This window comes from Cyprinus carpio, chromosome A3, assembly GCF_018340385.1.
Source record: "Cyprinus carpio isolate SPL01 chromosome A3, ASM1834038v1, whole genome shotgun sequence".
Taxonomy (NCBI): domain Eukaryota; kingdom Metazoa; phylum Chordata; class Actinopteri; order Cypriniformes; family Cyprinidae; genus Cyprinus; species Cyprinus carpio.
Window position 1 is genome coordinate 31128570 of NC_056574.1, and position 24801 is coordinate 31153370.

The following is a 24801-nucleotide window of genomic DNA, read 5'->3' on the forward strand; positions in this document are numbered from 1 at the left end:
TCTCCTTCATGTAACACTTCACGCTGGTTAAAATGTAAGGGCAGTTTATTACCAAAACAGTAATGACAACAGAATGTTGCAACATCCCTTATACAGAGTTACTTAGTAGAAGCAGCAACATGGATTATACATGATTCATTACAAAAGAAAGGTAAACATACTCTGAAATAACCTTCATGTAATTTCTCAAATTAATGAACAATAATAAAAGCCCCGTATTGCCCTAGAAGTGTTCATAACTTCGGTGTATTTTTTTGCATTTACTGTATCAACCCCAGATATTTGTCTTATATGGCACTTTCAAGTTCAGGTCGTTTAATTTTTTTTCTTTGGGCCTTCATCCCATCCATGATGAGAGCATGAAATTACCTTTTAACACTGACTTTAACATGTCCTAAAAATAAAACAATTAAAAACAAGTAAAATATAAAGCATGTAGCAAACTTTACTGACATAAATTATAAATAACAATAATAAATGACAGCTAGGAAATGTGCTATGATCATACATGCATACATTTTCTTTTTTTATATTACAAGTACCTTACATTCAGTGGTGATAAAAAAAAGAGCACAGATGAGTTAATGATAAACATGATAAACATGATAAATATTACTATATAAAGATTTTTACACCTGGAAAACTAGTCAACATTTTGATAAAGGCTCAATCATATGTGCATTTATTTATTTATTTTTTTACATTCAGTTGAATACAAAATCATACAGAAAATTCCATATAATTCTTTAAACATTCATTATAACTCAGATTGATACAGGAATCATATGATTATGACTATGGTAATAAGGAATTAAAAGCAGCACAAAAGTTAAATGTTAATTAAAAGTTAATATTTAAAAATACCAAATGCATTTAGTGAAGTCATAATCTAGCTCATCATTGTTTTCCATAGCTAGTAAAGCAATAATATAAGAACCGCGTCTCTTGTACAATAATATATCTATGCACTTTGCACTTATACATTCTGTGTATGAGAAATTACTTTTTTATAATTTAAGACATTAATTCATCAAAATATTGGTTTACAGTACAATGACCAACTAACATCTCCAACCCAGGTTGTTTAAATATATTTAAGCAGAATTAAGACACATTTTAATAAAGCACTTCTCCTAAACGACAACTTCATTAAAATATCAAGTCAGTCAAGATCTGACATTCACAGTCCTAATTACATTCTACTTTAAATATCTTATCTAACTGCACTTATTATGATTTACAAAATCCACAGCAAAAAGTCTTGTGGCAATTTTGCCCCAACCTTTGACTCAATTCCTGGTTTTTGAGTGCCAAGAACAATCACACAGTCCATCCCAGCCCATCTTTCCCTGTACCTTTTGCTCTACTACAGAAGCTTTCCTGTCCAATCTGTGCCAGAGAGTTCACTTTTAGAACTCGCCAGGACCCTGGTGCTTGTGCATTAGTTTGCTACCGTACACATTTCCTTGAATTACCATAAGGCTATTACTAAATTTTGACTGGACAGTGGACAGTAAGTGAACATTTATGTATTGTAAGCATTTGTTTGTATGAGTATGTTTGCCACATGTTGGGTGGTTTCTTCACCAGGCTACAGGAGAGGTCGTGCGAGGGCTCCTGGGGCTGCGTGGAGGGTTTTCTGTAGACTGGATATCACTCAAAGCCCTCTAAATACAGCAGCACACAGCAAACACATTGAAATACATATTTAACACCTTTTAACTGCATTTAAACCTCATGGTCACTCTTAAAAATAAAGGTTCCAAAAGAGGGTTATCATAATGCAACTAAAAAAACATTTTGGGTTTCCTAAAGAAACTTTCAGTGAAAGGATCTTTGGCTACTCAAGATGAAATTTGGATATAATCTTGGAAATATTTTGCATTACATCACTTGCTCAACAATGGATCTTCAGTAGTGAATTTGTATATTTGGCCAGAAAGGACAGTTTAAAGTTAAAACACCTAATGATAGATTTGTTTCTTACAAACATGCAACTTTTCGCTTCACAAGACATTAATTGATGCACTGTATTGGTGTGGATTACTTGTGGATTATTGTGATGTTTTTATTAGCTGTTTGGACTCTCATTCTGACGGCACCCATTCACTGCAGAGGATCTTGGCCATTTCTTGCTCACCAATGCTACATTTCTCCAAATATGTTCTGATGAAGAAACAAAATCATCTACATATTGGATGGCCTGAGGGTGAGTACATTTTCACTTTGGGTGAACTAGTCCTTTAAAATGACCTATTTTTTATTGTGAAAAACATTTTAACGCAGTGCAGGACAGGAAAATGAGAACTGCGTCGGCTGAAACTAGCAAAAACACTTGCGCCACGCCTTGTGCCGGGTGTATGATAGGGCCCTAAATGTTCTTCATGGAAACACTGATGCAAATAAAGAACCTTTAATTTTAAGAGTGTACACAGCATATATCAAAGTCTAATAATTTCCATTATTAAATGAAAAAAACTTAAATATCAGCCAATATTCAATGAATATCAATCATACATCTATTCAACAATGAAATTCATGCTTTTCTTTATTGTGCATATTGCAACTTTCATTTCTTTTGATTTAGCAGTGCATTCAGTGTTGTTCCTTGTAATAGACATTGTTAATGTCTGTTAACTAGTTGTGTTGTAAGAGAGCAGAATGTGCATAAAAAAGCCCTCAAGATAGTTGGGAAGGAAGAGTGACCTATTTTTTGCCACATTTCTCTACCAGCATCCCCCCTTACTTGATAGATTTTCATGAAAATATCCATCAAGTCGTCTAATACAAAACCTACCTCAAATTTAGCCATGAATTCGGCAAAGATACCGAAGAAACTCTCTGTGGTGGTGGCCTTTCCGTCCTCACCGAAGAATGATGCGACTTTGCAGAACTCTTCCATCGCCCGCTGCTGCAGAGACTCCAGAGACTGCACGGCAGGGTGACTGTTTTCCAGAAACCCTCATGCAAGTAGTTAAGGTGGTTTGTTATGAATTTGGCAGCTATCAAGAATATTCAGTGGTTGAAATGTTCATATAATCTTGTCCTGATGGGTATCTGACCTGGATCTGCTTGGAAACGTCTTACAGTTGCAAATATGGCACAGTGAAACCTTGTGGAAGACATGCTAAGATCATATACAGTCAATTTGGATGTTTTAGTCAGAGGATACACTCATAACAATGGCAAATCGGTCCTCAGCAGTGGCTGGCATCTTCTGGCAGGCTAAACGAATGTCCTTGATTGTGGCATGTAAGTCGTTGAAGTCAGAAGTGATGTTTCTCTGATTCACTGTGGAGAACAAAGCAATGAAAAATATGAGGTGACCTCTGTAGAACCTTTTATGGAAATAGAAAAACTACATTAAATGGGAATGCTGCTCCGCATTTTGGACAAAACTTGATGAGGAGCACCATGGATTGTGTAAATTAGTGTTTCGGACTGCATATGAGGCCCCAGGGCCTGAGTCTGGGCACTCAAGTAGATCTTCACCTTTGGCTGCTTGTGGCACTGTCTCAAGCTCCTTCCCAAAGTCCAGAACCTCGGGAAAATGCTGGCACAATGATTTCACCAGGATATGCAGAAATGTTGACTTTCCATCCACAGTTTTGGTGGTACTAAGTCAACCAGAGAAATGTAGAATTAAATTTATATAATGTTAAAAATAAATGCTATTTATATAGAAAATAAACTTTAGACATTTATTGATGAACGCCATGAACTCATCTGCAAAAGATGCATACACAGTGATGAGGCTTACTTCAGTGAGAAAATTGATCTTAAATCCAGTCGTTTTATTGGTCTTGGGTTGGCCGTTATTCAGATAATTCCCCATAGCCAGCACAAACTGGAAAAAAATAAGGAAATTAATATACATGCCATGAAAGGAAGATCATATTTATCCAAAGTGTGCACTGGCATAGTATGAAAAGCCTGCCACATCAACACTCTTTTATCTGTTTATCTTCTTGTTTTCAAGACTGTATGATTATGCGAGCCTAGGCAGAAACTAAATGACCCGGTGGAAATTAAGGAATTATACCTCCAGAATCTTGGCCAGTTTTTTGCTGTTCTTGAGCTCCAGTGATGCCTTGAAAACACAGTCGTAGGCCCCCCTCATCTCCTCTGTTTTCTCTTGCAGCGTAGTCTTAAAATGCAGGCTTTTCAAACGGGTCTTATACTCTGGCACAAATAGCATCTGAATATATACAATATACACAAAATTCATACTACATATACAATATATATATATAATAGCACAAATATTTGTTAGAAATATACTAAAATTACATTCAATAAGAAATAAATATAATATCAAATGTAACCCCCAGAAAACTTGCTAAATCAAAATAATCATAATTTATTCATGAAACTATCATTATTTGTCATGTACCTGTAGGACAAACTGATCGGGCTCACTGAGTTTGCTTGGGTCGTCTCTGTACTGCTCGTATTGTCTAACCTCATCATCGTCTGGTGCATATAGGAGCAATTGTTTAATATGTGATGACTCTAAACGTTCACTCGACATCGTCATCAGCACCTGGCGTAGCTCGCTTGGTGACAGCTTCAGATGGGCAATCAAAATTGCTATAAAAATGGTAGAAGAGTCTTAATAACAAAGTGTACAAGGGCCATGAACTTATAGGCTAATGGCTAAAAGCTAAGCTTGTAGTCTAACAGCTGGGACAGTTAGCTAGAGGAGCATGCTATTATCAAATCTAATTTAAAAACCAAAAAAGCATGGTAGCAGAGCAAGACAAAAAAAAAAAAAAAAAAAAAAGAACACATGTATAAGTTAATACTTGACACATAAACATCATCTAAACATTTACAGGTAAACTCCACTGAACTCTTACATGAGCACGAATTACCATTTACAGCCAATTAAACTTTTGTAATGCAATGTATTTTACAAAAAGGACATTTAACTAGAAAAATATATGAAGCATTGTTTGCTACTCACAAGCATTGTAGGCTTTCTTATGGGAGAGAATCTCCACCACATCTTTCTTCTTGAAAGTCTCCACCTGAGGTGAGGGCTCTGGAAGAGAAACTGAGACATGAATCAGAGCGTGAGTGAAAATAACTTGTGAAAACATTGTCTGAAATGATTAAAGGATAGTCAGGTCCAATTCTCCCTTCAAGTCCTCCTAGGAAGTTCTTATATATGAGCTTGTAAGTGATTTTGGTTGGAAGTGACAGGATAAAGTAGTTGTTTCACTCAAGCCTGCCTGCCTCAAATACTGGAATAGTAGGCTCAGCCTCAGACGTTATGCCCACGGACTTTTGGCTGAACGTCAGATACATATAGCACACAAAAAAATAAAAACTTCAAGTTCTGAAGTCATCATCTGATTTCTACAGGACTTCTTGGTGGTGGTGGGGGGGGTTCTTTAATGGTCCACCTTGAAACATAGCAGTTGTGATGCCAAACCCCAAAATGGAATCAGAAAGCCATTGAGATCGTATGCTGGATTTTCAAAATTATGTTAAGTTCACAGCAACATTGATGCAATAACCTTGCATGACGTTCTTGAATCAATGGTCTGTTACTGTAAGGACATAGACTTTACATTTTCACTCCCCTTAATGTGACGCTGAACAAAACAAACTGTGATTCGTTGCTGTACATGTCTGTCAGAAGTCCTCTTGGGCGGTCCTTGGCCAATGAAAGCTGCTATGGAGTCCAGACCTTCTGGCATCAGTTTGAAGTTCTGGCTACATGAGACTACTGGAGTAGTGCTTTCTGGCAAGCTTTATCACCATTCTTCATCCAAAGTAAACAAAAATAATTTGTACAGCCAACATTCGCAATTAAATCTTTGTTATGACCAATAACATTATGCTTTCACCATTATAAATAGACACACTGCAAGTCAGAAAATCTGGTAAGAGGTTTTTCACTGCCAATTATGACATTGTGGTGTGTACCACTGGACCCAGAAGTTTAATTTCCATCTTATAAGACCATAGACTCTTCCTCTATATCTTGTTTGTCTTCCATAAGATGTGCTATAAAGATGTTATCTTAAGGTGAGAGTTCCCCCCAACTTTCTTCTTGCAACCCTTTAGTTTGAGCTAAATTTATGAAATGTGCAGGCTATTGTTGTCTCAGTTGACTCCTTCAGAGCTGCCGTAGGCAACTTGGTGTCCTCTTTTACTTTGGCACTTCTTGTTCGAATACTCCGATTTGGAGGACAACCAGTTCTGAGCAGATTCACAGGTGTTCTTCATTTTCTCACTTTAAATGATGGACTTCACGGTGCTTTTACGTATTAGAAAACACAGAAATGGAGTTCAGTACACTCCACAAGCAACAACTGCCACATTCTACCTATGGACCACACTGTATCTTTCTGTTTGAAAGATATAGAAAGCAACTCACCTCTCAGCTGGTGAACAGCTTTTTTGTTCCCTTGGAAATTAGTTATACATATTACTTTTCTCACATTTTACTCACCAGGGCTCTTTTGTGTCCCAAAATGAAGCTCCAAGTCTAGGTATTTCACCATGTCACTCAGCTTGTCATAATCAGAGTCTTCTTCCAGCTGCAGTGAGAAACCACATCTGTCCTTACATTGTTCATTCTAATGGACTGAGACAAACTAATAATGATGGACATACTGAAATGTTCCAATATATATTCCAATACAATAAACCAATACGTCTCATATAGCATACTACTTTTTTCATGGTCTCCTCCAACTATTACGGGAGAATTTAGCATTGTCAGTTTGGCTCATGCTGTGTCATCTGTTTGAAACTGCAAATATGAGTGACTACGAGATTTAGATCTCCTTAAGCTAAAACTGATGCGTCAAGAACAACTACTATAAATAGCCAATACCAGCCATTTAAGACACAAGCAATTCAAACAAACACTTCTTACCTGTCCCCAAATGGTTCCCTCAGAATTTTCCACTTGTTCCCATCGTAACCGCTTTACACTCATATGACTGGAATCTGATTTTTGCGGTGAGGCCTTTGGGAGCGGAGGAGGCATGCAAGGTGGGGGTAAAGGTGGAGGTGGAGGTGGCTCCACATTGGAACATTCATTAGGGTGGTGAGTTTGAGGTTGGGGTGTACTTGGTGGTTGCATTTGGGACTGGGCCTCATGGTGGCCGTGATGGTGATGGTGGTGACGATGATCGTGGTACATGGGTTGCGGGCTCTGTCTGGCCTGTGCAATGGGGGGAATCTGTGGGGTTGAGCGATGTTGTTGCTGCTGCTGAATCTGCTGTTGCTGCTGAATCTGCTGTTGCTGAAGCTGTTGCTGCTGCTGAATCTGCTGCTGAATCTGCTGTTGCTGAAGCTGTTGCTGCTGCTGAAGCTGTTGTTGAAGTTGTTGCTGCTGCTGAAGTTGTTGTTGCTGCTGCATCTGCTGTTGCTGCTGTTGTGAAGGATGAGGCTGGAAAGTAGATAGAATCTGTTGGGTCTGGTGAGGTGGGTGGGGCTGATGGATCTGGTGGTACTGAGGAGCTGACTGGATTGGCTGAACCTGGTGTATGTGTTCAATCTGAGGAATGTGGCGGGTTGGCGGAGGCGACTGAGTTAGTGGGCAGGCTTGATGAGCTTGATGCATCTGGTGGTGGTACTGTTGCTGAGTCTGCTGAGATGGTTGTATAGCTTGAGAAACTGTATGAGCCATGTGTGCCCGGTGCATTTGTCTGTCCGCCCTCTCCAGTTTCTCGATTCGTTCCATATGCTCCAAGCGTTCCAAACGCTGGATCTGCTCCAATCGGTCAAGTCTATCCATGGAGCTTGAGAGGTGAGCCTGATGACTCTTATGCATCTGATAAGCATGGTATATTTCTTGATCTGGATGCAATGGCTGGGGCTGCATGTCATAGAAATGTCTATCCGAGCGTTCCTTTCTTTCAATCCTATCAAGCCTATCCATGGAGCTAGAGAGTTGAGTCTGAATAGTCTGGTGTGAGTGATGGCTTTGGTGCACTTTGATAGACTGAGACTGGCGACTTGGTTTATTTTGATGGACTGGATGCATCTGGTGTTCCTGTTGCACCTGGTGGTGTTGATGAACCTGGTGAGCGGGATGAACCTGATGGTGCATCTCATAGATTGCATGACTGGGGATGGGTGACTGGTTTATTTCTGGAGAGGGCATAGGGGGCAGAGACTGATGCATCTGCTGCTGAGATTGCTGAGGGTGGCTGGCTGTTGGTTGAACTGGAAGCGAATGGTGCTCCTGAAGGACTTGGTGCTGGGTCATCAGCTCATCATGTGTGGGCAGCACCTTGTGAATGGATTGTCTTTTTGGAGGTGGATTAGCTCTTGGCGGAGGTGGTGGAGGAGGTCCCGGGTGGCGACGGAAGGTCAGCTGTCGGGGTACATGGTCAGGAGTGAATCCAGCAGGTGCAGGGGGGTCATTAAACTGGACAGGGGGAGGGGGAGGAGGAGTCAGAGGGGGTGGAGGAATGTGCTCGGAGCTGGAGGAGTAGGTAAGAGAGCTTGCATCCTCACTGCTACTATGTACTTCACTTGGACTGCTTAGCTCGGGAGGCATGTATGGACCCTCTTCCTCCTCCTCCTCCTCTTCCTCTTCCTCCTCTACCTCCTCTTCCTCATTCTGGAATGTCATCTGGACAACATCCTGGAGTTAATTTGAAGTAAAATATACAAATATCATTGAGTTTTGCAATAGTCCATTGAAGATTAGCCACTGTACTTGTCAAGCCAATGAAGCACTGTCAAAACAATAAAAGCAAATATCAAGGCAATTAAGCATTCTAATATACAAACCTCTTCATAGTCATTCTCTGGTGACAGGAAGTCATCCACAGATAACTGCTGTCCTAGCTGTTCACTCAGAACCTCCATGAACAAATCTGTGTCAGGGGTATGAGGAGGACGTGAAAAGGTGTAGCGCTTCTTCCGAATGGGTGGACTAGGGGGGTAATCCGGAGGAGAGGGCGGAGAGAGAGGTGGGCTGTCTAAACTGATGTATGGGTTGGACTCAGCACTGGTTTGAGAGGGAAGACCTGAAGGGTAACAGATGCACTGGGGACTCAGTGGAGGCTCCTGCGTCCAAGAGTCAGGTTGTGGAGGAGGTGGTGGTGGTGGTGGAGGCGGCTGCACATGCTGCGCTGATGCAGATTTGCGGCTACCTGAGAGATGAAGACGGAAAAACAAAGGTTAAGAAGAAAAAATGTCTCTGCCTCAGATGAAATTCCAACTTACACACAGAAACGACAAGCATGTTCTAAAATTCACAAGCTACAATACCAGTAAAAAACTTATAAGTACACTGACTGTACCTGAAGTGGCCCGAACAGATGGTGAGGAAGAGTGTGCCCTGATGGACTGTGAGGAAGCGTGCGGGAAGATATCTACGTTAACCAGAGTTTCAGGAGCTGGAGGAGGTCGAGTCTTCAGGGATTTGGATCTCTTCCCAGCATAGACATTCTCCAGTTCAGCATACACAGCTGACAGCTAGATAGAGCACAGGGACTGGGCTAGTAATATAAAGACAGCGCACTTGCTCAATCAATTCAGTGTTTGTAAACCCGTAAAAATCAAAGAGCGCTCACATTAGTCAGATTGTTGGGCGTCTCTGGTAAGGATGTTCCATCCCCTGATTGTCTCTCTCCAGGAGTCAGTCGCATAGGTGCCACTTCCACTGGCTCAGTGCAAATCCCTCATGAAGTAAGAAAATAGCCCACCAACTCATTTCAATTTGCTAAGAAAGCTGCAGTTTTTAATGATGGTACATGATGCCTACAATGCTACAATAATATCTACAAAGCTGTTTCATGATGCATAATACTAGGTGTGAAAGTTGACACAATTTCACTACATACATAGGTAACTAAATATGTGTATGCCAAAGTATGGAGTCTGCAGACCTCCTGGTGTTAGGTGGCTGGTGGAAAATGAGAATTTTCCTAAATGTATAAGGTCTGTCAAAGTAAATTTTTTAAAAACTTTGTAAGGCTCGTCAGAAATTATGAGATCACCACTTCTTTGACTATACACAGCCCTAGTTTTATAACAGTAATGGCATCAAAAAAATTCAAATCGCTGTCCTATGTTATAATGTGTACTACAACAGTGTTTGAAGACAGCTTACCCATGCCCAGGTGAGTGCCGATGACCAGATCATCTGAGCTGCGTCCCCTCACACTGCTCCTGTGGGTGGTTCCTGTCACCTTCATGGAGCTGCTGCGCCTATGAGGCTCATGGGCTGGAGGTTCAGGTTCTGCTGTTGGCACTAACCAAAAATAAATACATGCAAGCATACATGTGTATGTACTTATACTCTATACAGATTGAAGAGGAACAACAAGACAAAGTAGGGCTCACGTGTAACTTTATAGCCAAGGAAGTGGGAGATCTTGTTCTGGCAGTGTTCCTGCTCCTCATAGGTCAGCAGCTGGTAAATGAATTGCCAGATCACCTGTTTTGCTGGGGTATCCAACACAGGGAAGATGTCCACAATCAAAGTGTCTACATTTCTACAAAGCACGGAAGAAAAATGAATCAAATCAGGTTTCACACAAAGTACAGGAATGTTCTCAGAGAAGCAATGGGAACCATCTCGGATTCCATCTAATAATACTTTCTTTCTTTCTTTCACTAAAAAATTATTGGTATGTCCTTCACCTGTGCTGGAAGAAGGCCTCCAGGGCCTTGCAGATAGTGTATCTCTCTTGGAGTGTGAGAAGGTGCTCAAGCTGCTGGCTGAAGGTGCGACCTTGTACACGGATACTGGGAGGCAAAATCTCTGCGATCCACTGCAGGGAGCTAAGCACAGGAGCACGGGAGCAGGGAGAAACCTCGACCTGTTCAGGTTCGGTCACGGTGAAGGCCGGCAAGCCGTCTTCAACCACCAGGCTGGGCATTGCCCCACTCCCCTGCAGCATGGACACAACCTTCTCATGTGAACAGCTCCTGAGAGAATGTAAAAAAATACAAAGCATATACAGTCTTAGATTATGAACATGAAGAACCCATCTTATGCATGATAATAGTAATGCCTGCTTTACACTTTATTTCGATTCCACATTAGGATAAAATATATTCCAATGCAAGCCAACCACAAGCCTCACCTCATGTCCAACCCATTGAGAAACAGGATGCGATCTCCAGGTTTGAGACCCGCCTTCTCAGCAGGACTGCCTGCAGGAGGAATGAATGAATGAATGATGCATTTATATAGCGCTTTATTGTGTATTGCTGTACACCCAAAGTGCTTTACAATCATGTTGTGGGGGGGGGTCTCTCCTCAACCACCACCAGTGTGCAGCATCCACCTGGATGATGCGATGGCAGCCACAGTACAATGGCGCCAGTGTGTTCACCACACACCAGGTGGAAAGGAGAGAGAGTCATAGAGCCAATCAAGTGTTTGGGGATTATTAGGAGGCCAAGACTGACAAAGGCCAATGGCGGCAATTTGGCCAGGACACCGGGATTACACCGCTACTCTTTTACGAGAAGTGCCATGGGATTTTTAATGACCACAGAGAGTTAGGACCGTGGTTTAACGTCTCATCTGAAGGACAGTGCTTTTTATGACAGTATAGTGTCTCCGTCTCTATACTGGGGCGTTAGGACCCACACAGACCACAGGGTGAGCAACCCCTGCTGGTCTCACTAACACCTCTTCCAACAGAAACCTAGTTTTCCCAGGAGGTCTCCCATCCAGGTACTGACCAGGCTCAACCCTGCTTAGCTTCAGTGGGCAACCAGTCTTGGGCTGCAGGGTGATATGGCTGTGGCAACAAACCAAGCAGAAATAACTACTGACAGCACGTCATAAGGGCTCCAACTGAGAATAAGCTGTGCTCATAAAATGCCCTTTGAAATGACGTGAGATCTATAAGTCAAGACACTGCAGCTTGGGTGTTTGTCACATCCTGACCAAGAATGGATGTCTCTTTTTGGATTTTGAGGGCTAGATGTGGGAAAAGTGTGAATCTAAAAGGATTTGTGCTAGATATAAACAGAGCTCTACCACCTGTGCCCCTCTTACTCAACTTGTGCAGAGTCTTCTGTTGTGTGTTGTTGTTTCTCTCTCTCTCTTTCGTCTCCTGCTGTTCTTGCACATTGCCAGTTTCTGTCGCCTAACTTTTTAATGGCCGCCATGAGTCAGAAATGACAGAACTTTTATGATTTCAGCATTCACGTCATCTGCTTCAGTAATATGTCTGATAACTGACTCCCCTTCACTTGTTTCAAGTCCAAAATATATTTTTTTCATCTTTCTAAAATAGCTTTTTTTTTGCTGTTGTTCTAGGGTGTCAAATAAAATAAATGTACCACAAGACATGAAAATGTACCTTCCCTCATGAAAACAAAAGACAATGTTTAAAAATACTAAGAAAATAATGTTGTTGTGTTAAATCTTAATTAAACATTAAATGTTTCAACATCAAAATAATACACTTAAGCTGTAACAATATTATAAATAAAATTTTGGTATATTTCATACCTGGTATTACAGAGTCGATCCACACTGGAGCATGGCCACGCAGAGTAAAGCCGAAACTCTGGTTCCCTTTGTACACCCGTACTGTCCTAGTGAAACATGAATACAACCTATAGATGTCAAGCAGAACATCTTAAACTTATATTATTTTTATATTATTGGAAAAAATCTATATGCTATAGATATAATAGATTTAAATACATGTATATAATATCCATAGAAATTAAAAATGTGGCATAATGCATGTTTTTTTGTCATAGTACTACTGAAGAGTGACAAAACATGCTCTGCCACATTTTTATCTCAAATGTCACAGATATTATGTAATCAGTACTGTTTGTTGTGTTCTCTATAGTTAGTGTTATTAATAGATACAGTCAGACAAGCTCTGAACTTCTTCCACTACAGTCATCCATAATACAGTCAGATCCTGTTACTGATTATAAAGAGCTCTTCTTCCACAGACTTCATTACCTTTCTGTGTATGCTGTCATTAAGCAAATAGCTAGCAATTCTTGAGTCCATAAAAGTCACACTATCAGTTTTCCACATTATTAAAAAGAAACTACACCTGCATCGCATAACACAAATCATTAATTGTACAAATTACTAACAATTTACAATACATCAGATCCTCACACCTTTTCCTATCAGACACTAGCTTAACAGAATTAATTCAAGCTTGTGAAATACTGTACACAAGAGTAGTAATGTTTAAAGCATAATATAGGCTATAATGAGGAGGATGAATCTTAATGATGTGTCATATTTACGCTCACACATACACAGGTGTCCAACAGCATGTCTAAAAATTATTTAGAATTATAAGAATGAAATATTACAGTGGCATAAAATCTACATCATTTACAGCATGCAATAGCTGTGAAATTGGAAATCCAACAAGAAGGGATGAATTTCTTTAAATGAATGCATCAGTTAATCAATTTGTGTATGAATTTATCAATTAATCTATCTATCAATCACCCAGCATTATATTTATATGAATCTCAATTAAGTAACAAAAACAAATTAAAATAAAATAAAAAACCATAAATAAAATAAAAGGGTAACACTTTACTTTACAGTGTTCTTGTTATTCGTTACATGTATTATAATAGTAATTACAGTAAATTATGGATAATTACATGCAGCTAACCCTGAACCCTAATAGTACATTGTACATTAATAAATATTACTTAGTAATTTAAAATAAAAAAACAACAAAAAAACCACAAAATAAAATAAAACCAAAAAAATAAAAAACAAAAATAAAAAAAAAAAAAAAAAAAGTAAAATAAAAGTAGGTGTGTATTGTATAATTACACTGTAACAAATACACCTTAAAATAAAGCGTAATCAATAAAAGCATAAATAAAATACAATAATGGAATGAATAAAATTTATCTAAACATAATAAAATAAAAGTTTGTGTAGCATATGTGTTGAAAACTTCTATCTATCTGATTTATTGGCATACATCAAACTTGAGAATTATTAAAGAACACGCTCAAAAACTCAAAATATGAAGTAGGAAAAAACATCAAAGAGCAAAATATGAAAGCAAAAGGCAATTAAAAATTCTACCACATCAGTAACAAATGCAAATGCAAAAAAAAAGAAAAGAAAAGAAAAGAAAAGAAAAGAAAAGAAAAGAAAAGAAAAGAAAAGAAAAGAAAAATGTGTGACTGTTCCCAGTGTGACACTTCCACTGACCTGCGGGTCGAGAAGGAGCCGGAATGGCCTGCGATGAGTGAGGTGGTCTTGCGGAGGCCACGGGCAGGAGGCATGACCACTTCTTCATTGGCGGTCCGGGGCACAGAGCTGGCTCGAGTGGACACAGACAGCAGCCGTTCGGGGTGGTCTTCGCTCCGGCTGCGTCGTAGCCGATTGTTCCTGTGCTCACTGAAGCTTCGGCCCCTCAAGCGACTGATCAAACTCTGGGAGACCATCTCATCAAAGCGCTGCCTGTGCTTCTTAGGAATGAAGATCCTGACAAACATGGCACACACACAGCAGACGGAGTCACAGAGGAGAAACTGCTCAGGCGTGTGTGTGAACATACTCTCAAGCCTGCTGAGAGAAACACTGGATGGAGACACAGCCAAATGGAGGAGGAGGGACGGCTATGAGAAAGTCTGCTAAAATTACACCAGATTACGGAGATGTTTGTGACCTGCTATGAAAGAAAAAAAGAGCTCATGTGATGCAATGAAGCGTTTGTTTTCTGTCGTGTGAAGAGAGGTGGGTAAAAATATCCTGTTTGATCAACTTCAAAAGCTAAGCAGGTGACTTCTGAAAGATGTCCTGAGAGGATGAATGATTTAAATGAAAGAGAGAGCACTTTTTAGCCCTTTGTGATATAAGCCCTCTCTAAATTTTTAATTCTCACCATCCTTTAAAACCAAATTCAAAGCTATAAACATCTTAATTTTCTTCTAAAATATGACCTGATCAATTCTTGACAGCTATTGTGAGATTACAATTTGAACAGACATAATACATGTTTTGCATGCTGCCTATCAAACTAATTCAGAACCACTGAATTATCCCTTAAATGCATCTAATCAAAAGAACATCATTCTGAGGTGAAGCTTAGATTAGAATTTTCACAGTTGTAATTGCAATTGTAAATACGAACATTAGCCATTCTATACACAACTTATGCTGGTTTTCTTGCATCTGAAGAGCTCAGGGCTCAGCAGTGGTACTGAGACATTACAACCCCCAAAAAACTAAACTAATACCAACTAATACAAACTAATATCTGTAAGATTTTAAATCAAATATGATCAAATTAATAGCATACTCAAGTACTACTGCACTGTGCAAGTTTTACAAATACGTGCTCTTATCAGTGAATTCATTGATGAAAGTTTCCTAATTCAACATAAATCCATTTTTCTCTCAAAGTTAACTTTCATTTAGTTCAGGATGCCCTCAATTAGAAGGAGGTCACAGGAAATCTAAAATTAACCCAGAGTCAGAGAGGGGAGGGAACGCAGATCAAGGACACACTTTTCAAAATGAATGAAAGTGGGAATGAAGAACGTATTCAACAATCTCAGATATAAAAGATGTCTCTAAACACAAGCAAGTGATACCTCTAAACCTATTTTAGTTCATTTTATTTTAGTTCAACTCTGAATGCCTCTACTCACATTAACAAAGCATGCCATGCATTTACAAACTGATTAACATTATCTTAACAAGTCTTAAATGACAGAAAATGACAATTCGTTTATAAAAATTCATTATAAAAAAAGCAAGCTCAACAAGGCCTTAATACGATTTTAAAGTAAAATGACAAAAACAAACAGAAAGAATTTCACAGTAGGTCTCAAAGCTTTAATGTCTTTTATATTTGCTCCGTATCTATAGTCCAATATCGCACGAAACTGTATAAATTATAAAGAGTTACAATTTCCCTAGAAATTTCTTACCGAAAACCCTTGGAGAAACCCCTGTCGCGCCCCATCTCTCCTTTAAATTTAGTCTCAAATGAAATTATATGTTCTTGATCTTAGTGCAGGAGTCTTCATAAAGCTGGAATAACCATTCAGTGAATAGAACAGGATAATCGGAAAAGCCATTATCTCCAGTATCCAGATGAGGAGATGCTAATTAGCGCCAACTTGAGGAGCGATGACGTTGCATGGATGAAGAAGCAAACATCAGGTCACGTCATCATCGAGTCAACTTTGGCAAGATCGCCACATCTCCATGCTGGGTTGCCTTGGGGACTTTAACTTTAAAAAGGAGTCTACATCCAGAACTGTAGACCAGATGCCTTCAACTGCAAATGAGAGCCAAAGTTGCAGCTGCTTCAGATGTGAAGAGAGAGAATAGAATGAAATAGTGGAGCAGGAACAGAGAGCGAGTGAGAAAATAGATACCGTCCCACTGGAAATCTAAGGCAGGTCAGCATGAGTTACTCGATCCACACTCGATCCACATAATGTGCACGAGTCAGAAGATCCTCAAGTATCCAAGTTCAAGACGCAAAGACAAAAGCAGAGTCTGCACAGCCAGCAACAACCATATAAACAGCTGTAGTTTCATGCAAAACCTGAAGCCACAAAGAAAACAATTCCCTCAAAATCCTTCTTGGCTGCCTTGTACCTCAGCTGGAAACTCGTAACTTTAAAGCAAGAAAGTTGTTCTGTGGATTTTGTGCAAACTTCTGGTGCGTCAGAGACCTAAGAGAGGTTTATTATAGGAAGTAGGCTGCTTAAAAATAGGGAGGTTCCATGGGGAGAACTGGGCAAAATTTTTGCAGGGACGGAGCTCAGCATACAAGCTGGTCAGTGCCAAAGTGGACTGAAGGAATGTGAAAATGCAGTGATGTATGCCAAATGCAAGTGATATCGATGAAGATGAACTAGAAAGATGCTTGTTTGCATTCAATCTACATGTGTCTGCCACGGAAGCTTGTTTCTGATATGGTATAGGAAATTATAATGGCAATTGCAATTATTCAGTTTTTTGTTTCACAGTTGACCCTTATTGACCTGTAGAGACCCGCCCCCCTTAGTTACAGTTGCTACGTCCGACAACAAGCCATGTCGCTCTCACGCCACACATCATGTTCTCATGCAGTGACAAATACATTGCAGAGCAAAGTCTCAGCTTTCAAATTGTCTTTTTTTAAGAAATTCAAACAAATACTGTTTTGTGGCTCTTTAAGGAGTCGTGACAGATCGCGGTAGCGCATCAGTTCAAGGGGCACATGAACTGATCATCTCTTCTTTATTACTAGTTATAGCACAAAATAAACACGACCGAACATCAGAAGGTATCTTGTTTCAGCCATGGAAAGATGTAAATACACATCATTTTTCAAATCCACCAACGTTATTCTACTTTCTGTGTTGGACAAAATGGCAGATTAGGCAGATGATTGGTCGGATCGCCTGTCAATCAAACGCCTAGCAAAGGGGCAATTGTGAGAAAAGTCAGAATTCTGAATTGATAACTTGTGAAGTTGTGATTATGACTTTTTTTTCTCAGAATTGTGAGTTCATATTTTGCAATTCAGTTTTTTTTTCACATTTCAGAATTTTTTCTCCTAATACAGAATTGTGAGATATAAATTTGCAATTCTGAGTTTGTATCTTGCATTTCTGAATTGCGAGAAAAGTCTGAATTGTGAGATAAAAATGCACAATTACATTTTTCCTCCCGTGGAGGAAAAAAATAAATTGCAATACAGAAAAAAGTCAGAACTGCAAGATGCAAACTCAGAATTGCGCTTTATAAACTCACAATTACCTTTATTATTTTTATTTTATCCAGTGGCAGAAACAGGAAACAGGCTTCCACAGTTTATACTACTTTTTCAATCAATTCAAAGTCAAATCTGATCAATATTAAAAACTGACACCATCATCAGTCCGCTGCTTAAACTTCACATAAAGAATTCTGAAGACATGCAACAAACATCCCATAAAAAGCAACAGTCTCTGAACAATGGAAAATGACAGAAAAATCAAAGCTTTGTGCAAGTATAAAAAACTTTTCTTACTTGCTAAAGAAGGCATTCATGTTTCCCGATAATACAAGGACAGGCTTTCAAGGGTTAATCAGAACAAGCTGATGAAAAGTGTGAATCTAGGTATCTGGAGCATGCTGTTCTCCTTCATAATACACTCCTCATGGCGCTAAGGGTGATTTAAAAGTGGTCCCATTTTCACAGTTTCCAAGCATATAACTTCAAAAAATAGCATGCATTTTTGATAAACACTTGATGAAACAATATTTTATCCAGTAAACCTCAGGGGTATAATTCTTCACTGGTAGCGAGAGGCGGCTGCTGTGAAAACTGCTCCGTCAGTGTAACTGAAAACATTTCAGCTATGAGACGCATCAAATTCTCCTGACAAAGACCCTCATCAGCGAGTTATTACACCAAGAGACCTATGAGAGGGAGACTTCTTATAGTGTATATTTTCACAAAATAGAATACTATTAAATCTAATAATAATAATTACGTAAAATAAAGAAATAATCTAACAATATTAAAATCTAAATGTATTTTTCAAAATCTGTAATCTAATTGTTAATGATTAAAAGGAATGATTAAATATTTCATAGATCATAGTTATTATAAAAGTTACTGATGAAAAATATGCAAAGAATTTTTGTATTTTAAGCTATAAGCATGTTGAAACGAACTAAAAAGACAGATATAGTCGCCCTAATCTTTTAAAGCAGAAAGAAATTTCAAAATAATGATCATAAAGATTATCCATATAAAAAAAAATAAACAAATAAAATGTAGTAGCAAAATAAAATTCATAAAACTAAATCATAAATAAATAAATAATAGGGAGGCGGGTCATGTAATTGGACATATGAAAGCTCACTAATACCTGATGCTGTCAATCAGTTGCTGATGTTCCTCGGTGAGCAGTATTTCTGGAAGTGTAGACGCCAGACCTTCAACGTCTCTCTCATTTGCATACTGCTTCAGCAAATCAAACAGCCTCTCTTTCACCTCAGGCTCCTCCCCTAAAATCTCCTCAACCTATACAAATTCAGAACAGACCATTTTAACTACGCCAACACTGGAGTTTGAAAGTGCCAGTGAAAAATATTGTGTGATGTTTAACCAGCCCAAACTAACTTTTCGAGGTTTGAGTTCGAGAACACTTTAGTTTAGGGACCAATTAACTAGTTGCTTATTAGCAGGCATATTACTAGCATATTGGCTGTTTATTAGCACTTATAAAACACATATTTATGCCTTATTCTGCCTGACCATATTTTAGATACCTAATCCGACCCCATTGCAACTACCTTACTAACTATTAATAAGCAGCAAACAGGGAGTTTATTGAGGCAAAAGTCATAGTTAAAGGAATACTCCACCCCAAAATGAAAATTTTGTCATTAATCACTTACCCCCATGTCGTTCCAAACCCGTAAAAGTTTAGTTCATCTTCGGAACACAATTTAAGATATTTTGGATGAAAACCAGGAGGCTTGTGACTGTCCCATAGACTGACAAGTAAATAACAGTGTCAAGGTTGATAAAAGGTATGAAAGTCGTCATCAGAATACTCCTTCTGCCATCAGACGTGCAATCTGGGTTATATGAAGCGATGGGAACACTTTTTGTAAGCGAAGAGAACAAAAATAACCACTTTATTCAATAATTCCTTAGTCAACAGTCTCCTCTGTGTCTCTCCATATCACAGTATGCTGCGTATGCTCTTATGTGTCATCCGCGCCACAAGGATGCGCTGTTTTATTTCAAATCAAAGCTAAATACAATTGAAAACAGTGCATTCTTGTGGTGCGGATGATACAGAAGAGCATACATAGCATACGGTGATATGGAGAGACACAGAGGAGACCGTTGACAAAGGAATTATTGAATAAAGTCATTATTTTTGTTTTCTTCCCTTACAAAAAGTGTTCCCGTTGCTTCATATAACCCAGATTGCACGTCTGATGGCAGATGGAGTATTCTGACCACGACTTTCATACCTTTTCTGGACCTTGACACTGTTATTTATTTGGCAGTCTATGGGACAGTCTCAAGCCTACCGGTTTTCATCCAAAATATCTTAAATTGTGTTCCGAAGACGAACAAAGCTTTTACAATTTTTGGAACGACATGGGGGTAAGTGATTAATGACAAAATTTTCATTTTAGGGTGGAGTATCCCTTTAATAGCGAGAACTGGTGTCCAAACTAAAATGTGACCCAATTTTTCCATGCCTCTTGAGACTGACCTTCTTGTTGAACTCCAGAGCTTTGTGCTTGCGGTCCTGCCTCACTATGTCTCCGCTCTGATAGGTCTCTTTCATGCTGCTGCTGGTGCGTTTCTGCCAGCGGTTGATCCGCAGCACGCCCAGACGCAGTGTACGTCCCTGAGAGGCCTTGATCATGGCCGCCGCCGTCTCGTGCTGTTTCACTGGAATCCCATTCACCTCCATCACATAGTCACCTACTCGCAGTCCACTCCGGCCAGCTGGAGAGTTGAGCATGCAGTCCTCCACCAGCAGGGGACTGTCTCCCACTATAGTGAAGCCAAAGCGACCATCAGGCCCCGGGGCAATGTCCATCTGTGAAGGTAAAGTGGATAAGGGTGAGTGACACTGATTTGCTCTACAAGACCAAAGGAAAATTAGGAGAGATCTGAATTTTCTTTCAAGGGTAACTTGACTTTATATTATATATTATATATAACGTTATTCTTTATTCTTTAAATTATTTTATATATCTACGCTACTGTTTAAAAGTGTATTTATCAAGAGACTTTTATATTACAAAATATTTCTATTTCAATTAAATGCTGTTCTTTTGAGCTATCTATTGATCAAAGAATGAAAAAAATATTTTTTTCATAAAATGTTATTGCTCAAAAAATATTTCCGTAAATCTATTAAGCAGCACAATGATTTTCAACACTGAAAATAATAAGAAATCAGTATTATATGCATAATACATTATATGCATAATACATTTTAAAATATATGCAAATAGAAACAGGAGATAAAATAGATAATATTTTCACAATATTACTAAATAAGAGACTTCAAAAACCTAAAAAACTTATTTTATTTTTTATTTTTTGAGAAAAAAAATTGTTGCAATGCCATTCATACATTTTTGGCTTGACTTAAGTGTTCAAATACTTTTGTGGCAACTGTATTTCTATTGAGAGATAATATAGAGGCAATTTTGGACATTTCTATTTAATAATCAACCAATTTCCCATATGAGCTGCTTTTTTCTTTTGAATTACGCCAAATTAAACCAAATTTAATTCAGTTTTGTTATTGACAGTAAAAGGCATGTCAGTGAAGAAAAACTGGCCTGTTCAATTCTAGACACAACGCCGATGCTGGGCGGCACAGTCTTGAGGGTCTGAGCCAGAGCGATGAGGGCTTTGGTGCTGAGGGACGAGACGTTCTGTCCGTCGATCTCCAGAACCTGGTCACCTGGCTGCAGTCCGGCCATGTAAGCGCTGCTGCCCTCCACCACAGAGAGGATGTAACTGGGTCCATCTCCTCCCAGCTTGAAGCCAAAGTCCTCTGGCCAACCCTGGTTATTTGCTGGAAGGGCCAGTTCTGGAAAAAGCCAATACATGAGAGATAAGTGGCAAGTAGACTTTATTAAACTTAATTTAGCCTTTATAATATAAAACGTATTTAATGAAATCTTCTTGCTATATTTGTTTATATCCACTCCAAAAGGCATCTACCCAAAATCTATCCAATTTAAACAATAAAATAAAATAAAGTAATATAAAATAAATTAATATAAAATAAATGGGAAGACTTTCAGAAATCCCATTTCTATTAAAACCAAATCTACTCCCTTGCATTGACAAAATCTTCGTCAGATAACAGTTCACGCATTACGTTTGCAGCACTTCATCATATAGCATACTGTAGTTGTTGTAATTGTATGTGTGACCTAATAACAGAAGGTGGGGGTGGTCAAGCAATTACTTTACGCACCAATATCCAGTGGGAAATCTCTCAGCACGTTAGGGTTTGGGTCTGTGGAATTGAAGAAACATATTAATTCATGTATATATATATATATAGAGAGAGAGAGAGAGAGAGAGAGAGAGATGGAGAATATATTTATATATAAACATCTAAACTGTCTAATAAAATATACATTCTTTAATATAATGAACATGAAAATATAAGCCTATTTTTCTCAGTTCCCACCTCACAGAGCTCCATGTTCTGCTTTATACACTTACAGAAATCTTTGGAGGCACTGCGGGATCCCGATCGGCTTTGACGAAGAGAGAAGCGGCCCTTCTGGCTCTTCAAAAATCTTCTCATCATGGTTTCTGGGTCTTCTGTGTGGAAGTCAAGCTGGGAGAGGTCACGTCAGGTCAGCACCTCATCACCCTCCTCAGCAAGTCACTGCTCCATCAATACCAAAAGCAACGGATCCGGCAGGTGTAGCCTCCATCGAGGATCCTCTGATGAGGATATCAGTCCAGTGTAGATGAGGAGAGCGCTGTCAAGCTCTCTGCAGCCGTGGCTCTACATCTCCACTAAGTTAGTCCAGTTCAAACCCTCTTGCAGAGCGCTGAGCAGAAATCTGGGACAAGCTAGCTGGGTCTTTTAATGATTCTTTTGCAAGAAAAAGGTACAGTGAAGCCCCATTTTTCTATAAATACCTCCCTCTCCCTCTCGCTCTCTCTTTGTGTGATGCTGGTGGATTGGGCCCTCTCTCAGGGCTGAGGAGTGACCCAGAAACTGCCTGTCAGAGCAGCAGAGGACGGCGCTCTGATTACAGATCCTCAGAGATGCTGTGGTACAGTTAGATGCAGTCTGGTACATTTAACTCCAATTCCCCTTCTAAGAATCTGATTCGCTATCATTCTTCCAACTGTTCCTTATTCAAGAATAGTCTCAGAACAGCAGGAACGGTTAACCTCCAACACTGCAGTGATGGGTATGATTTAATATGATATTAATAGCACTCACAGCATGATGTCAGAAAGTAATGAGGAGGTCTGTGGCTCTCAGGGCTGGTAGTCAGAAGGTTGCTGGTTTGACCTCTGCAAAGAAAAAGCCACCCAACTCTGCCCTTACCCTTAGGTTATGGTATATGGAAGTAAATAAAGTACTTTGAATAAAAGGGCGAATCTCCCAAAATGTGGATAAAAAAAATAAAATAAAATAAAACATAATTTGGTCACAAACCAACAAATACATAAAACTAACAAAAAAAAAGAAAGACAAAACTAAAAAAAAAAGACATAAAACTAACTAAAAAAAAAGTAAAAAAATAAATAAATAAAAAAATTTAAATACAAAAACTAAAAACCAAAATATATTAAAATGTAAAATAAATAAAACGTAAAAAAAAAAAAGTTGTTTTAAAACACCAAAAATAATTTAAATTGAAACAAAAAAAGCTAAATAAAAAAATAAAATAAAATAAAAAAAACCGTTGCATTTTAATTTTAACATTTAATTTTTTTTTTACATTTTAAATACAAAATAAAAAAGTATATACAATTTTTATAAACAAAAATGAAACAAATAACACAAAAAGTAAAATGAAATGATTTAAACTACAAAAAAAATACAATAAAGGCATTAAAATAATGATTTTTTTTTCTTTTTTTACAAGAAATTGTGCTAAACTGTCAAAATATTAAATAAATAAATAAATAAAGGTCCTTATATCATCAGTTTTGATGCAAAATATCTTCCTTGTATTTCTTTTGATTTGGGGGATATAATGCTTTTGCTGGCTATAATGAAGAGTTAACAATGCAAAAACAAAACAGTGTTTTAAAAGGCATTGGATACTACAAGATGACCATCAATAATCCTATTTAATATCACTCTGAAACATGTCAAACCAGAGGGTGCAACTCCTTTTCAATGGATCATTTGCAAGTCAGGTCAGGGATACAATTATAGCTGAAAATGAAAGAAAAATGTCATTATATATGGGCATATGTGAAGGCCTGAAGGGGCAAAGCACTCCAGCATGTGAAGAGATGGGAGGGAGAACAGATCGTGAAGGTGACCAGAGCTTCAATATGTCCCCGATCTGCCAGAATCTCCCGCCTCGATCTATCTGGGTATAGAAAAATACATCAACCTCATACTTGCATCACCAAATCTAAAGACAATATAAGCCATGCAAGCTTGCAGACTGAAACACACAACGGTGCGGAGTCCAGCTGGACAAAATACATGAAACAATGTTTTATAAGCATCACAAAGCCACAGTGTTTACGCCATTCCCTCTGCATCTGCACTGCAAAAGAAACATCAAAAAGCATCTAAACACCGAAAAATGACACACTTCAGCTTAAAAAGAAGATTCAGTATATAAAGACAGTATTCTGTCTAGTCACTCAGTTTGTTTAAATCAGCACAAATCTACTGTTAGGCACTTACAATGGTCATAAACATTAAAATACACTCTGGAATGGACAGCCACTTATTAAACTGTGAATTATACAAGGAGATATGATCATCGTGGTGATCAAAAAATGCTTACCAACCAAAAACCAGAAATTTTCAACTCGTGTTAGGATCGTGAACCTTGAAATAGCAGAAAGGCATCAACAATGTGCAGGTATTATGTCAGTAAGTTCATTAAAAGTCCTCCTGAAAAAGCATATTTTTATTTTTAGCACATATTTATCTGCTCTTAAACCCTCCAGAAATCCTTGCTCCATAGACTTCCATTTGATTTTTGTGTTTTTACAAACTGAGGGACATAACATTGACAGTTGCGGTCAATAACACTTACCATGCTTTCAGAGCCCAGAATATTCCTCAGGTGACTTATGCATTACTAAATATGCACAAATGAGAACTGACCAATGAAAGAAAAAAATACAGAGG

At 38.6% G+C, this 24801-nt stretch overlaps 1 protein-coding gene across 4 annotated transcripts; it reads right to left on the reverse strand.

The window, feature by feature from the left end:
* Positions 1-27: 27 nt before the first annotated feature.
* Positions 28-23090, reverse strand: grid2ipa (glutamate receptor, ionotropic, delta 2 (Grid2) interacting protein, a). Of its 4 annotated transcripts, none has more exons than XM_042729886.1 (24): positions 22176-23090; positions 21922-21963; positions 21275-21528; positions 20188-20520; positions 18820-18974; positions 14165-14440; positions 12455-12540; positions 11070-11139; positions 10624-10911; positions 10324-10475; positions 10091-10231; positions 9552-9658; positions 9279-9453; positions 8764-9128; positions 6893-8614; positions 6464-6551; positions 4967-5044; positions 4394-4590; positions 4043-4198; positions 3762-3847; positions 3493-3623; positions 3173-3291; positions 2798-2962; positions 28-1667 (listed from the first exon to the last, which is right to left on the reverse strand). In XM_042729886.1, exons 1-24 carry the CDS (start codon positions 22261-22263, stop codon positions 1584-1586), a joined length of 5358 nt encoding a protein of 1785 aa, XP_042585820.1. In that variant the 5' UTR covers positions 22264-23090; the 3' UTR covers positions 28-1583. The 4 variants fall into 4 exon arrangements, with proteins under 4 accessions (XP_042585820.1, XP_042585818.1, XP_042585836.1 ...); XM_042729884.1 differs by having other exon boundaries at positions 3493-3622; positions 3761-3847; positions 4967-5056; XM_042729902.1 differs by lacking the exons at positions 18820-18974; positions 20188-20520; positions 21275-21528; positions 21922-21963; positions 22176-23090 and adding an exon at positions 15892-17246.
* Between the last annotated feature and the right edge of the window lie 1711 nt (positions 23091-24801).

Bases quoted from the DNA above. Each gene is read 5' to 3' on its own strand.
- grid2ipa (XM_042729884.1), bottom strand. From the start codon at position 22,263: ATGATGAGAAGATTTTTGAAGAGCCAGAAGGGCCGCTTCTCTCTTCGT. The intron at 11,140-12,454 runs GTATGAAATATA...TTCCTCCTGCAG, and splicing joins GATCGACTCTGTAATACCAG to GCAGTCCTGCTGAGAAGGCG. The intron at 5,057-6,463 runs GTGAGTAAAATG...TTCATGTCTCAG, and splicing joins TGGGACACAAAAGAGCCCTG to TTTCTCTTCCAGAGCCCTCA.